Source organism: Astyanax mexicanus, chromosome 14 (assembly GCF_023375975.1).
Source record: "Astyanax mexicanus isolate ESR-SI-001 chromosome 14, AstMex3_surface, whole genome shotgun sequence".
Taxonomy (NCBI): Eukaryota; Metazoa; Chordata; class Actinopteri; order Characiformes; family Acestrorhamphidae; genus Astyanax; species Astyanax mexicanus.
This window is the reverse complement of record NC_064421.1, coordinates 20,540,468-20,556,780: the sequence shown is the minus strand read 5'-3', so window position 1 is coordinate 20,556,780 and position 16,313 is coordinate 20,540,468. Positions and strand designations below refer to the sequence as shown.

At 38.0% G+C, this 16,313-nt stretch overlaps 1 protein-coding gene across 6 annotated transcripts in view; it reads right to left on the bottom strand.

Annotated features, from left to right (window-relative positions):
* Positions 1-16,313, bottom strand: part of col12a1a (collagen, type XII, alpha 1a) — a 77,962-nt gene that overhangs the window by 28,339 nt on the left and 33,310 nt on the right. For 3 of the 6 annotated variants that reach the window (XM_007253820.4, XM_007253818.4, XM_007253822.4), the window contains 18 exons: positions 16,047-16,176; positions 14,240-14,385; positions 13,586-13,715; positions 13,340-13,476; positions 10,349-10,478; positions 9,987-10,126; positions 9,756-9,888; positions 9,513-9,536; positions 9,282-9,421; positions 7,028-7,157; positions 6,658-6,797; positions 6,393-6,522; positions 3,694-3,833; positions 3,320-3,449; positions 1,961-2,103; positions 555-684; positions 319-461; positions 5-134 (listed from right to left, as the gene is read on the bottom strand). In XM_007253820.4, the coding sequence (XP_007253882.3) occupies positions 5-134; positions 319-461; positions 555-684; positions 1,961-2,103; positions 3,320-3,449; positions 3,694-3,833; positions 6,393-6,522; positions 6,658-6,797; positions 7,028-7,157; positions 9,282-9,421; positions 9,513-9,536; positions 9,756-9,888; positions 9,987-10,126; positions 10,349-10,478; positions 13,340-13,476; positions 13,586-13,715; positions 14,240-14,385; positions 16,047-16,176 (2,326 nt within the window). The remainder of the gene's footprint in view (positions 1-4; positions 135-318; positions 462-554; positions 685-1,960; positions 2,104-3,319; positions 3,450-3,693; positions 3,834-6,392; positions 6,523-6,657; positions 6,798-7,027; positions 7,158-9,281; positions 9,422-9,512; positions 9,537-9,755; positions 9,889-9,986; positions 10,127-10,348; positions 10,479-13,339; positions 13,477-13,585; positions 13,716-14,239; positions 14,386-16,046; positions 16,177-16,313) is intronic. The other 3 variants (XM_015607019.3, XM_049463355.1, XM_007253821.4) reach the window with 3 other exon arrangements.

The window sequence follows — 16,313 nt, the reverse complement described above, 5'->3', positions numbered from 1 at the left end:
TTACATGTGTGTCCATCCCCAGAAAGCTCTCCTCCAGCTCCATCAGGGTACATAGCCACCACATTGATTAGGTAAGGTGTCTCTGGCTGCAGATTCTGCAAGATGACGTTGTTTCTGTTGCCAGGAACACTTGTCTGTTAGAAATTAGAAACAGATATAAGAAAATTACTGTGAAACTCGTGGAAAAATATGTTAAAAAAATGTCAGTACATTAAAAAATTATAATCAGAACCCACATTACAGCTCAAATCACAAAGATCACAAATGTTTCTGAGTGGACTGCTTGCACTACTGCCAGATACATTTTTCCCAACTTACAAACTCCTCGATGGGATCCCCAGTGGTTGGTGCATAGCTGATTCGGTACTGCTGCACAGGCCCAGCTGCATGCTCCCAGCTAACAGTCAGAGTGTTGGTAGTGGGGTCATAGACGCGCATGTTTCTCGGGCCACTGCGGGGCACTACAGTGAGGAGCCATAAACAAAGTTATTTCATAAACAGCCTTTTTATGATTGATTATAATTTGACAGAATGAGTTTTAGATCACAACGTACGTGTTTTGCCATTATCCTTCACTGCTGCAACCTCTCCATCAGAATAGATAGCCACTACTCCAACATTATAATCCGTGTTCGACAATAACTGCTCCAACAGGGCAGTATTAGTATTCCCTGGTACAAGGACCTGAAGAGAAAAATATGAATAATAATAAACAAGTTTATACTGATAATCATACGCACTGATTTAAATCTGTTCTTTAATTTAATTTATTCAATATAATAATTTAAGTCGTCTTGCTATGAGCACAATGGCCAATGTTCAATCTCACTCACAAAATAACACACCACAACTGGGCATTCCAAAGCTGTCCCCTGACGTAACACTTCATAGTGAATTTACTTACACAGCTATTCCATGGCTATAAATGCAGTTACAGGTCCATCATCACACTCACATCATATTTCTCTCAAATTTGTAATCTGGTCTTTAAAATAGAAGGTTCATAAAATGTCAGATCTCACTTGCAAGAAAGAATTCAACTGAAAGATTATTTAGAGAAGCCAAAATGTTCTTCTATGGCTTTAATCCACAAGATCTTAACTGTAATTCTAAGGGATATTGGTAATCTTTGGCACGTTAGAATCAGCAGGTGTTGCTTTAACAGTGAGTGTGGCTCGGCCTCAGTTTCAGCTTCAGCTCTCAACTAAAATGTCCTTTTAGCAGTGCCTCTGAAATAAAGCTCAGTAGCAGTAACTCACCTCTCTGTTCTTTTCTTTGTCTGCTGAAATGTCACATATGAAATTAAAAACCTGAAGGCACATGATCAGCTGGGATCAACCTAAGCTAATCTTCCTCTCCAATGACTCATCAACCAGTTTTTATGACTGCTTACTATTTTGACAACTAATCGTTTTTCTTTAGTAAGCAGGATTTGGTGTTAAGAATAAAACAGCTCTTTTCGGCAGAAAGGAGGCTTCGGCGTGAGTGAAATGTCTAAAGGCTAAATCTGTCAGAATTATGTGACACTTGCCACATTCAATAGAAGTGGAAAACTGGCTAAAACACTGGAAAAACCAAATCCTACATGCATAACAATTCCCCCAGCAGGAAAAAGAACGCCACGGCCACAGATAAGAGAGTACTTATAACAATAAAAGTGTAACACCACCACTGTTCAAATCCTTCACTCTCAAATGCTCTAATAAAACAGGTTTGCACCAAATATTTCTCACAGATGTGGATGTTCATGTTCATGAGAGCACTGAAAAACTGTTAAATTAACATAGTGTTCAGCCTCATGTGGAAATGTGATGACCAGCCATAAACATTGGAAAAAGAAAGTGCAATTCTGGAGGTTCCCCAATTCAGTCTTGGAGGGCTATTGTCTTGCACGGTTTTCCATGGATTATCAGTCTCTATATATATATATAACAGTGTAAATGACACTATATGGACTCACTGATTGGGTTGGGCGAGTTCCGGTAAGTGGGGAATACTCGACTCTGTACTGCTGCACAGGACCTGAAGCGTGCTCCCAGCGCACATTCAGGGTGTTTGTTGTGGGGTTGAAAACCTGGATGTTCCTGGGAGGGCTGCGCACCACTGCAGGGAATGGGTATTGTAAAAAAAAAAAAAAAAAAAACGTAAAAGAGGGAAAAAAGAGAGGTTACAAAGTGCTGCGAAGGACAGAATGTTCTTCATCATTTAGTTGCACCTAAGCACAACTTCCATGATTTGGAAAAATACGAACACATGCCATTAAAGCTGGCATTAAGTATTCACAGCTGTGAACAAAAAAACATGAGTATCCTCAAAGTTGATTTGATTCAAATGAAAACCAAAAAAACTTGTCTGATCTTTCATTCTAAGCAAATGGGTCGCAAATGTTGTTTTGTGTTAGCTAATGAAAGCTCTGTTGCTGGGTATTCAGTTTGTGAGCTTTGTAAAACACTTGAGTTTAACCCTTAACCAAGATGAACAATTAAGTAGTTTATATATTTAGTACAATGTTATTTAGGTAACTCCTTAGCCCACATGAATGATTCCTTAAGTATTTTGATGGGACATCACTATCCCAATCCCATTTCTATTTGAATTCCTAACACTTATTTTCAAGTACCACCCTTCCTCTTGAAAATCCCACTTGAAGTTACAAGGGGTAGTGGTAGAGATCTTCCCCATAAGAAATGGGACAATATTTCAAGAACCTGATACATTGTCCAAATGAATAAAGGGAAAAAGAACATTGCGTTAGTAGCAGGCAGCTTGTGGTGCTATGTAGGTAACCTTGCCAGTCTGTTGTGAGAGGAGAGATAAAATTTAGCAAACTTTCTTTGGTCAATTCCACAGCTGTCTTGAAGGAGATTGAAAAATCAGAAAAATCTCTGGTTGGAGAGCCATGTAGCCCTAACACTTCACTCTACCACTCTATCCCAACAAAAATAGGGAGACCCTACCCCTAGATGTGAACATACAAAATGGAAGGATAAGGCTAAGTGGTCGGGGCAAGGGGTAAAATGGGATTGGTCCTAATTAAGCAGTTAACATAATGGTTATGATCATGACATGTAACATCTGGTTAGAATTGTCCATGCAAACAGAAAAGTGACATTTACATTTAGTGCAGGACACACATATTCCCCAGGATTTTTTTTTTAGCTTACATGGGACATGGCAAAAGTCACATGACACAATACTAGCCCCATGTACCATGACTTTTGGCATTTTAGTGTATGTATACCACATTACTGCAACTAATTGATATTTTAGGTATTGGTAAAATATGATCTAATACCCTCACAAATTCGTTTACACTTACAAGTCTTTCCGTTCTCAGTCAGGGCTTTGCCGTCTCCTGTGGCGTATACCGGCACTACAGTGACAGCATACACAGAGTCAGACTGAAGATTCTTCAGTACAGTGTTAAAAGTCTGTCCAGATACTTGAACCTGAACAAAAAGAGAAAACAAGGGCAATGAATATATGTTCACCTATTTCTTCAAGGTGCTAAAGCTATTAATGACAGTACATCTGGACATCTTGAAAAGATAATACACTAGCATACAACATATACAATATGCAACATACAATAACACACTGGCTGGAATGCAATAAGGTAAACATAATATCTTATTTGGACTTTTAAAAGGCTGTTATGCTACCTAAAGACAGATTATATTGGCAATATCTTACCATTTCTTCGGGGCCTCCCAGAGCCAGGCGATATAGGATCTTGTATTGGCGCACGTTGCCTGGAGCCGCCTCCCACTGCACATTCAGAGTGCTGGGTGTGGGGTCAGTGACTCGAAGATTCCTCACTCCTCCAAGAGGCACTGAGAATAAAAGTGTTCATAAGGGTCAACTCTACTTCAGCTTAAGTAAGCATGTCCATCATGATTAATATTTATTCTTTGTTCAAGATAGAAAATATGAGTGGCGGTCATTCAACGTCGGTGTTGTTATTCATAAAAATACACTATTGCTTGGTTGTTAAATTTCTACTGGTAGTTGGCAGACAAGAAACAAATGCTTATGCTATATATTAGACCATTTTCATTCAGTATATTTGAGAGTTGTTCAGAACTTACTGGAGGTCACAAAATTACACAGAATATACAATGATCAAAGTGGTTCCATCCTAATTAAACAAAGACATCACTGACACAAAGCAGCAGATTTTAGGACTATTTTAGGGCAGTTCCATGACCAAAAACTTAGGCAAACCCTTATAATCTGAAAAGTGTGTAAAATTACTGATACCAATAAAAAAAAAACTGGAAACTTTAAGAATCTTTAAGTATCATCATACAATATTTTTGCCCAACTTAAAATGCTACAAAGTGTTCGGACAGCCCACTTCTCCCCAGGGTTCCTATTCAGGTTTGTTTCAGACTTTCCGGAAACACTGCAAGGGAAAGAACTTTCTGCATCATTTAATAGGACCTAAGCACAGCTTTCTTGACTGAGAATAATACACAATGATGCCATTAGGGCTGGCATTCCGTGTCTGCAGCTGCGAATGAAACTACACTAAACTATGAGAAGACTCAAGGCTGATTCAAAACACCTCGCAGCCAAAGAAGCCACTGCTTTGATGGCAATTCCTTAGCAGACAGCGAAAATACTAAAAAGGGGAATAAAAAGGACATTTTAAATTGGAACCAGACAGTTTTCTGAACTTTTAATATAAACCAAATGAGTCACTACAGGTCCACTGCAGTAAGAAGAGAGTGATGAAATGCGTCAACCATACCACTGCTAGAAATGAACAGCTTAAGGGATAAAAGTTTAAGAATAGACTTATATATTGGCAATGAAATATAGTGAATACATTAAATATTACAATCTGAACATAGACAGGATTTCAGTGTAAATTAATTTAAGTGGATTATTTTTAGTGTAGGATAAATATATCTCAGCTGCTGATGTGAAAATATAAATAGTACTATTGTGCTGTACATTCACTGGAATGAAGTAATACAAATTATGGGAAACCCAAATCTGATGTGACTGAGCAACTGGAAAACAATATAATAATGGACACTAGCTTGTTAGCTGGAATGAGGGACATACGTCTGAAGGTCAGTGAAACAATGTCTTTTATGTCTTCACATCTCCCAGAGTTTTCCATTTAGGAATGGAGATTACTCATGGATCTGCTAAACCCCTGCAATGTCACTACCACTCATTACAGCCCATAAACTGGGTCTCGTTAACTCCAGTCTGTAGGCGCATTTGTAAAGTTGCCAAAACATCAGTAACCCTCCCCTACTGATCAGTCCAGTAAAAGCTGACTCACTGTGGAGTATAGCTTTAGAGCCTTTATTTATGACCTAAATGAACTGCTACCATAGAGACGGAATCCAGCCATGCACAGTGTTTAGGAGAAGCACTAGCTGTGAAAAAAACTCATTAGATAACAGAATGTAATGTGTGTATTAACATAGAATGCAAAAGTTTGACTACATATATTTGCAGAAACAATACAGAACACAGATATAAGATTAATCCATAGGATATGCTTCTTTTTCTCTTTCAGCAAAAGTAAGCTTTCCTCTTTTGTCAATTAGGGATGTTAATTGTTAATGGTTTTAGCATTAAATCATGTTAATTAAGGCCTTTTTTGTTTATACTGTTGCTATGGAGTGTTATAAAACACAGTAATGCTGCATTCTAACTGGGAAGTCAAAATTCGTAATTTTCGCTTGTTCGCTTGTTCACAGGTCAGAATTCCTACTTTGAAAGTCAGCATAGCCTCACCAACCCCAAATTCAGAATCCAAGATAGCTGCCCCCATATCAATAGTGGTAAAAGCTGCAGTTTTATATTGTTTATTAGCAAGTATATATCATTAAATCCATTATATACACAGTAATGTCCAACATCTGTCTGTAGACATGCTTACATGGGGTTTTTATGCACAAAATACTGGTAGAGCGCTGTTATCAACTTATTTAGCTAGCAGGGCTAACCAGGGGCAATGCTAACAATTATTATATATTATATTATTATAATAATATAATATATAATAATAGAATTATTATTATAGCTGTATAACTAAAACTCAGCAAACTGTGTGTAATGTCATTTCCAGTTCTGACCTCTGACATCTGAAGTAAATGGAATGCAGTATAAGTATAACCCTCAAACAAAGAGGTGTAATTGAGACATTAAATGCAATGCCCTTCAGTTTACCTCTTAGCCTCTTAGGTAAATTATCCCTTAAGTACCGATTTATATGCTCTGATGCTCCTGGAAGCTAGATTATCTGTGTATTGAATATTTCCCTATATAATGTATGTGTAACAGATCAGAACACATCAGAATTACGTAGGTTTAGCATCAATAAAATATACGTAACTACGGATATTCTCTAAAAAAAAATTACTCACATGTCTTTCCATTCTCAGTGATGCGATTCCCCTCTCCTGCAGCATATATTGGCACTACAGTGACAGCATAGACGGTGTCAGACTGAAGCTCCTTCAACACAGTACTGAAAGTCCTCCCAGAGACTTGCTCCTGAAAAAAATGAAAGGCACATAAGTGCTGTACTTATTTTTTTTATTCATTAGTAACACTATAAATACACAAAAAGCTCATTTTTTTTAATGGTGTGGAGATAACTGGCGACACATTCTTTAGGTTTTTTCATACCATGTCCTCCGGGCCTCCGGTAGCTGCCTGATATAGGATCCTGTACTGGCGCACATTGCCTTCAGCTGGCTCCCACTGTACGTTCAGAGTGCTGATGGTGGGATCAGTCACTCGCAGGTTCCTCACTCCTCCAAGAGGCACTGAGGGAAAAAAATGTTTAGAAAATCTTAATTAAATGTGTTAAGTAAGGTATTTGCCTTTTTTCATTTTGATTTAAGCAACTTAATACAAGAAGGAGTATGGCCTTGCCAATCAGATTGTGTAATTGGAACTAACTGTTGTATAACTACAATTAAGATCTAATTAAGATGACTGTATTACTGAAACAAGGAGCTCATAATGCTGGAAAGATGGAGGATACGATACATACACGTTTTTCCTTCCCCAGATATGTCCTTGGCATCTCCGTTTGCATATATGGCTGCCACAGTGATGGAGTAGGGGGTGTCAGGGGTCAGCTTCTGCAGATTGATTGTGTTCTTCTTCCCACCGATCATCGTCTGCATGGGAAAGGGTGACATTTGCATGAAAAAATGTGCTCTCAGTAGACACTGGGTTTGTTTTTGAGTGGGTTTGTCTGCTTAGATAATACTGGGATGAGTGAAGAGTAGGAGAGCTCTCGTACTCTCTTATCAGTCGTGGTCTAAAGCCAGCCATTACTCCTCCTCTGCATTTCTGATAGCTTAGCAGCAAATAAACCATCACAAGCAGCAAAGAGCTGCTTACATGCCAGTCACGAGAAATCAACCCTCAAATCATCCACAGCCTGTGTGACTCAATGACTGCCACAGCTTAAGCCAGCTCTGAGGTCAGTCTGCTGTTAAACTATGATGATAAAGTAATTAGTTGGATTTTCTATTAAAGCCTGATGAAAAATGGAGTGGGGGAAAAAGTCTTGTTTACACAGTATTTTAGGTGAAGGATACAGAACGCTTCCTGTTCAGATCTGGAGACATATGTTTAGTAATGAGTCAAAAAATAAACCACTGATAATACTTAAAATACAATAAAAATATATTATTTACTCTTTTTGAATTTAGCAATCATTTTCATTTGTCAATTGAATTATATTCACATTTCCTAAAATGCTACTGGGATTTTGGGGTTTTGCAAATGATGATATGTCCAAAAAGGTTTGACTGTTTTGCCAATTTGACTACTTACTTTGATTCATTTTATGTTAAGCAGAAGCAGAAAAGCTATCTGTCAATTTCATAACAAAACTCTGCATCTGCAAAATCTTAACTTAAGAAGCAAAGAAGGGGGTCTGCATTGATTTATTCATTATAGAACTGTGTAAAAAATGGCAAAATACGAAAAAAACAAAGCTTTGTTCTGTTAGAAACATTACAAAAATGGATCCATATTTATAAATCAAATTAAAAAAAATATGTCTGATCAGCGAACCTACTCAGACATGCTGTCAAATCTTTCCAGTTTGTGTTAACAAGACTTTCTTCACATGACGTGTGTTGTGTGTGTTGTGTGTGTGTGTGTGTTTGTATGTCCTCAACATCCTTGCTATTACAGAGAGAAGAAAGTATGGTTCCCAGTGGAACTCAAACTTGGTGAAAGACTAAAAGGACAAGAACTCTTGGCTGGCTTCTCCTTCTTTACTTCCAGATTTCTGGCAAAGCCTTAACCTTTAGCTGGTTTTGATTCCACTTGTTGACTTACTGCTATCTTGACAAAAATGACTTTCCTCTCATCTTAAAGGCCACTCTGTTCCAACCTCAAATTATAAATTGGAATTTCTGAATCACCGAATAAAGCCTTAAACAAAATAAAGTCTTAAACATGAATAAAGTATTACAGCACATATACAGTCATATTCAAAAGTTTAAATGGGACTTTTAAACATACAGTGCCAAAAGTGTCTGTCCAGTGTCTAAATGTTTTAATTTGTTTACATTTCAATCCTAAAACCAAAATGTAATAAAGCATAAAAAGACTCTGATTACACTTAATTTCCCTGTGTGAAATAAGTGACTGCCACTTTCTTATCAATAGCTGGTTACACCCCTGCAGTAACTGCAGTCAAACCCTTTCTGCAGTTGTTAATTAGGGTCTCACATGCTATGGAAAACTTTGAACCTCTTTCTCTTTGCATAAATGCTTCAGCTCAATTACATTTGTATTTCTTCAATCAAGCATTGTGCTTTCTATGTCCTGGCACAACAACTTTCAATAGAAAAATCTACATTTGTGGCTCACTGACAAATGTGACTTGGTTTTGTGAATGGTTGCATGACATTACTACTTTACATCTGTAATATCAAAATAAATACAATGTAAAAGATGTCACACTAATTTGGAATTTCTGACAGATGGTACACACTATTTTATGACACTGAAACACAAACTGTAGCATGTACAGTATGAAGGCTGTGGCACTTCTTATATGTGCTATTTATTTTTACCTCAATTTTTTACTTTTCATTTCACGTAAAGGATCTGTTAACTAATGCTCTCATGCAAACATAATGCTCTAATGCAAACATAATTTTAACAGGGATGCTGAAACATTTGATTACTGTATTTAGGAGTTTCCTATAGATTACTTATTTCATTCAAGCCAATCTTCAAGCAAGCATGTGGTTAAAACAATTCATCAGATCATTTACCGTCTGGGTCCTGCCTCCTGCTACGGGCACGTATGTGATCCTGTAGTTCTGCACTTTGCCTGGAGCATGGTCCCATTTTACTGTGAGTGAGGTGGTGGTGGCGTTGTACACCTGCAGGTTCTGAGGGGGGCCGTTGGGAGCTGTGGAGGATAAGAGTCAGATTTGTTCCTGCATGTCTTTTATAAGCACCACGACCTTGTATAATAAGGAGCGTGAGGTCCAAATACTCACGAGGTGTAATTACTACCTTGGATACTACGGAAGGCAGAGAAAAGAGAGAAATTGAATGCTTGTTACATTTCAAACTTAACTTTAAATGTAAGGTATAAAGGTTAGTGTGTTAGTTAGTACATAATTTCTATGTTAAAATGAATTAAGATGAAATGGAGGTCTAAGCATCACATGAGAAGTATTACTTGCATGCATTGATACATATTTAAATGTATCTGGGCTTCTGAACTCGAATTGTCTTACATGTCCGCTGGCTTCCAAGAAGGTCCTCGCTCTCTGACTCATCTGGATAAATAGCAGTGACAGAGACATCATACAGGGTATCTGGGTCTAGGTTCTCCAAGAGGTGAGTGGTATCTTCATTGCTTAGGATATCCTGAGAGCGACAGGTTAGAAAGGTGAAAAAAGGTTACGATGTCAAACAACATTTACAGAGCTACTATTCTGAAGCTTTCCTTATTTATGTCCACATACATATATCCAGTTGTTTTCTCCTGACTTTGTCCAGCCGATTCGGTAGAGAGCTACATCTGGGGCACCGTGCTCCCAATGTGCCCTGAAGCTTGTCTGTGTTACCTCAGAGAACCTCAGGTTCTTTGGCGCTGGGACAACATCTACAAAATTGATGACAAAAAAGAAAATATTTTAATATAATCAAAAGGAAACACTAAAAAAAATGCCTTAATGAAATAAGAATTTTCTAAAGACTAATTAACGTAGCATAGCATCATCTTTATAAAAATGGAGGCTGCACAGGCTGGGTAAAATTAACCTGAGACTGGTTTAAATTGTAAAAATAAATGGTATTATGTAAAGTTGAAGAGTCATTGTGATACCTGTGACAGCTTGGTTGAGCATTGAACTTCCGAGTCCAGAGTCATACACTGGAGTTACAGCCACGTCATATTCAGTCTGAGACCTGAGGTTTTCCAGTTTTGTCGTCGTCAGATCTCCATCTACTTCAAGCTACACATAAAAATACAATTTTTTTTTCATTCGCTTAAATAAGTTTCAGAAGTAGGGCACCCAAAGGTGGCCCAGCTGTCTAAGCGTCACTCTATCTAAGAAAGAGTACTAGCTTCTGGGTGAGAAGAATTTCCATTAGATAAGTAGAAGAACACGATTCATATCAGGATATTTGTAATGAAACTAAATAAATGTTTGGTGCAGTGTTTACACTGGGAAAATAAAAAAATACAAGGTAACACTTTATAATAAATTCTATTAATATATTTTTAACTTATGATCAGTAGATCAGAATTTGAATATTAACAAATACTCACACATGACACTTATTCATCAGCATGGATATTCATATTATAAATGTTAGCAAATCATTAGCTCATCAGAATTTGAACATTAATAAATCGCTAGTAAATACAGATTTTAAACCGGACAAATGTTTATCAATTGAAATTCATGTTGCAAATACGTTCATTAGTATTTACAAATGTGATAGCAACTTTTTAGTTTCTTAATATGTGACAAATAACAGTTATTAATTATTAGTTAATGGTATATTAATAAAAGTTATTATAAAGTGTTACCAAATACAATTTTATCACCATTCAAATAACATCGATATTTAGAAACAACTTAAATGAATTGTTTTTGCAATATTTAAAACTTCCAATTGAGCATACAGTGGTTTAGGCAATGAGTTTTTGAATGAGATAGATTTATATTATTGGCTTATTACTATTAATTACATATTTATTGCAGTAACACTTTTTTGAATATACTAAAACTAATTATTATGTAATTTGTATAGCAGCCTTTTTACAACATTCACAGGTCCCCCTATACAATACAGTACAGCAGCCTTTACTAGAAAATAAACTATGAAGAACAGGAAGAACGGAAGTCTTGTTTAAAGAGGAAAGTCTTCAGAAAAGATCTGAAGGAGGAAATAGACACACCGCCTTAAAGAGTCTGGGGTGGGAAATTCCAAAGGTTAGGAGTTACAACAGTGAACATCTGCTACCCACTGAGGGGAGTCTGATGTAGGGAACTGTGGATAGAGTGTTCACTATAATTCTGTAGCTTTGAGAGTCAGGAATGTAATTGTGAGCCCTTGTAGTTTAAGGATTTATAGCAATCTATGTCTTGACATGTACACATCATTGGTCATTCCATGCCTCTTCAGGTTCTGCAGTATTTCTCAGGACTCTGGTAAACAACTTGTTTTATGTAGAAAGTAAAAAATCTGAGATTGTAATCCATGCTTTTTGTTCTTGCATAACTAGACTAGACTTGAGTACATGAGTTGTGCTCTACCATCTATCAGGTAAGAGGAGCTGCTGCAGTTTGAAGGCTGATGGTGCTTTCGCAGGCCTTGGTCCACCTGTGATCCAGCCTGTGTGGGGGTGTTTACTTCATTTTTTTGTCCCAGCGCTAAGAGTTACGAGCAGCACAGTGCTCAGATTTATGCCTCAGGATGTAGCGCTCCTCTGGCCAGGGCGGACTCAGCCAGCTCCACGAAAAAAATGATCCAGCAATAAAACGTACATCCAAAAGCAGTGGTGCACTGAGACTGACATGGTTGCTGCATGCCACTCAAAAATCCACAAACTCTCTTCCTCATTCGGTGGCATCTGCTATCTCCATTTTCTGCTGGTAGCACGATCCCTTCTTTGTACCTGACTTCCACTCCAAAAACAAAGGCCATGGAGATCCGCTGCATAGCCCGTCTGCAGCTGCTGCTTCCATTGGGTTGTGTAACTCATTTGCTAGGGTGATAAGTTAAGGGACTCGTATCCATCAACAAATGTCTCCTTCTTTAGTTGGATGTCTGGTGTATTGCACAAAAACAGACAAGAAACTTTCCAGATGAGGCACTGATGAGCTCCTTGAGCTGATGACCCAGAGAGATGTGCTATGTCACTACATATGTTCAATGGTGACAATTCATGGCTTTGCCTCTATAAATGTGTTCCTGATATATAACCTGACCAAAAATCTAGCCAATTACAGCTAAGCACTGCTGAGAATGGTAACTAAACTTGCTTTGAGCTTCGGTATAGTGAATATTTCATATGTACCATTCAGAAAGCAAAGTGGTTACAGACAGGCCATTAATTTGATTAATTAGTGGTGTATGCCAATCTAATACTTAAGTAATGATACTGGTCTTTTTTTCCCCCCATTTTCTCTCTAATTACCCGGCCCAGTCATTAGGACTCCCACTATCACTAGTGATGCCCCAGCACCAGGAGAGTGAAGACTAGCACTTGCCTCCTCAGACACATGTGAAGTAAGCCACTGCCTCTTCTTGACCCGTTCCAATAAATCATCTTACAGATGCCTTGTGTTAAGTGACATCACACTTTGAAGTGATGTGAGGAGAGAGCACCATCTACCCACCCAGAGAGAGCAAGGCCAATTGGGCTCTCTCAGGGCTCCAGCAGCTGATGGCAGGCTACATGAACAGGATTCAAACCGGATGATACTGGTCTTTTATTGCCCAAAATCCCTGAATTGAATATGAGATAGAAAAAGTATAATCCATTTTGAGCTAATAGCCTACACTATCAACTATCATACTATCAACTGTTCAAGCCTACATGACAGTATTGCAAGGTTTATAAGGAAGTAGACATTTTGTTCAACAGTTTATTAATATTATTGAGATATCTATGTTAAGCAAAATATAATACTACCAGCTTAGTGTAAGTGTCAGCATCAGTATAATCCATGAAAAGGTAGTATTGTGCCACCTAGCTGTAAAAAAGCTAGTTTAATATAAATTAAAAATACTTAAAAACTAAAATAGTGCAGAAATCTAAAATACTTGGCTGTCTAGTTTATAAGTCAGAAGATAAGCCCACCTCTTTTAGCTCTCCTTCCTCCGGTTTGTAAGTAATGGTATACTTGCGCACAAGGCCAGGCGCAGCATCCCAGTGTAGCATCATGGAGCTGTGGGTGACATCTCTTATCCTCAGCTCACCAGCGGGAGGCAAGGGCACTGTGGAACAGGGAAAGATAAGCATAAACACAAAAACAAACCAACAGTAAGAACCTCGAGTCCATGGCAAGCATCCTTGCTTGGGGTAGCATGCTCTAGCACCACCTACGGGTCACCCCCTGATCTGTAAGAGGGTCGCTGGTCGCTGTGCCACGTAAGGTGTAGACAGTGATGGTGTAGGCTGTGTTGGGGATGAGCTCCTTCAGCTGGACATCTGTGATCTTGGCTTTCACACGAATCTGTGAAAGTTAACCATATCATCAGTCAAAGCCTGATGGTAAGAATCAAGCACTTGTGGGATCACGTCAGGAAAATCCACTTGGACAATGATGTCAAACTGCATTTCTGGTGGACCACAAATTAAACAAATGAAGAGTTGCTTGTTCCGTGAGTTTAACTAGCACATGGGTCCATTTAGGAGTGCTAAGCAGTGGACTCACAAAAAATGCAATTTGAGAAACTGTCTTGAATATCATTTTCAGTTCGTTTTTTAAAATGCATTTTATTCTTTGCCTCAGAAACGATTTGTAGTATCTACATAATCTTGTTACAAACACTGCTGACAACAGTTTAATATATGTCAAGTCTTCATTTCATTTATTTTTACTGAAGTCTTCCTTGTAGTGTAAACATGTCTATCTATTGTACTGAACTAAAGGCAGTGCCACAACAGCTTGTGTTGATGAAAGGATGCTGGGCAGCAGATGCAGCAGAACCGCAGTGTTTGCGGTACTGGAGTAGACAGCTAAAGCACTGATCGTACCTCTTGTTCGGTGGTAGGCTTAGTGGCATTTTTTGCGATGTAAAGCACCACATAGCCCGTTGCTCCTTCAGAGGGCTCCCATTTCACCCTCATGCTGGTGGTACGCTGTTTGTAGATGGTCATACTCCTCCCCGAACTTAAAGGCACTACAGAGGGGGAACAGGTCTTTTCTCTCCTTCTTTATTGCATATTATCCTGTCTATCTATCCGTACCATGAGCCTAGCAGAGGCGTGAATAAATGAATGATGCATACTGGCGTGGCATAATGGCAACATAGACAAGATGGACATATGGAAGCCAGTGAAGTGATGGGAATGGATTTTGCATATCCACAATGATGGATGATGAATGATGACGATGATGACAGACAAACACAACACACATAGAAACTAAACAGATCAACATGATCTCACATAGAAACGTCCATATAGGATGATTATTCCAGTATAAGTAATCAGCAAGTAGGTCATTTTTTCATCCATTGACTGTCAGCACTGTTAAGTGAAACAGATGCAAGTACTTGAAGAACAATTGATAAAACAGCAAGGTTTATATACATTTTGGAGCTTAATAAAGTTCAATTACAGAAATTAATAGATAAAGGGTAATAACTTATCATTTCAATGTGGTAAAGGTTAGATTTAACCATTTTTTCTACAGCCATCTTTAGTGATTTCCAGTCATTTCTAACTAGTGGCTGCAATTAATTTTTTAATACAAGTTACTTTACAAAACGATACAAATCAACCAATGTGGATGTTTTCACTGTGAGATCAGGCTGGAACAGACAGCCCAACAAAACTTCACAGGCCACAAAATTGGTGCAGGAAAACAACAGCAACAATATGAACGCTTAACGCATGGATAAAACAATGACACTTCGCTGTGCCATGCAGCATCATGCTGGTAACATACAGGGCTCTGTGAAGGGAACAATGATTGTTATGATTAGGACGGTGGTTGTCATGTACGCCAATAGCAATGGACACATTCCACACAGCATAGCTCTTTCAAAACTCTTTGCTAATCTAAACAGTTGTTGAAGTTGTTGTAGCAAACCTTTGTCTCGGCTCAAAATGAGCAAATGTACTTAAAATTCAATCAATTTACTTCATTTATGTAATGCATTTTTGACCATTTACAGTACAAAGACCATACATTTTTAGCATCTAAATAGAGACACATTTTATCACCTGTAAATGAATCCCTAGTTTTCAAATAAATCCTGTATTAAAGTTTAACAAATGTAGCATTAGAACAGAAAGTCAGGACTGGCGGTCCAGAAAACACTACCAACAAGGATTTGCTACATCAACACACAGTTGTTTACAATATTAATTCACAGGAATACACAATTCTGAGTCAAAGCCTCAAAAAATAATTATTTTAACTCTGATAACTAGATAATCTTCATGTATACTGAAATGCCAAATGTTATAGGATAGCAATATATAAACAAATAATAAAATTATGTGTTACCTCAGGGGGGTATGAGGTGTTTTATTGTGAGAACACTAGCCAGCATGCTCATGGCAAGACTATGTGAATTGTCAAGTGAAGTTTGAGAGAGGTCTGGTAATGGGTGCCACACCAATAAGACAAGTCCCTAGTCATAATACTAGTCCCTTATCCCATGATCACAGGCATGTCAGTGTATTTACTTTTAAGAATAAAAGTAAAAACTTTGCAAGCTGCTGTTATTTCCCATTAAATGAGAACCTATTGTATTTAATAGGAACATTACAAAGGCTTTGGCTCAGTTACTATAAGAAAAATACTTGCGGTAGACTTAAAATCAGTTCTTACGTGTGGTTTCTGCGCCCAAGAGTGGCTCACTGCTCTCCTCTCCAACCACAGAGAAAACGCTCACTGAGTACTCTGTCAATGGATCCAGTCCCTCTAGCACCACGGTGGTCACTGCCCCATCCACAAATAGCTGTAACAGTGCACAAAAAAGATGCATTATAAAGCATCAGAGTAATGTAGTACACACTGTAAGGGCAGACTTATTGGATGCTCTGGAGATAAGCATTAAAAAGGATTTATGAACCTTTACATTTTCAAATGAAATCT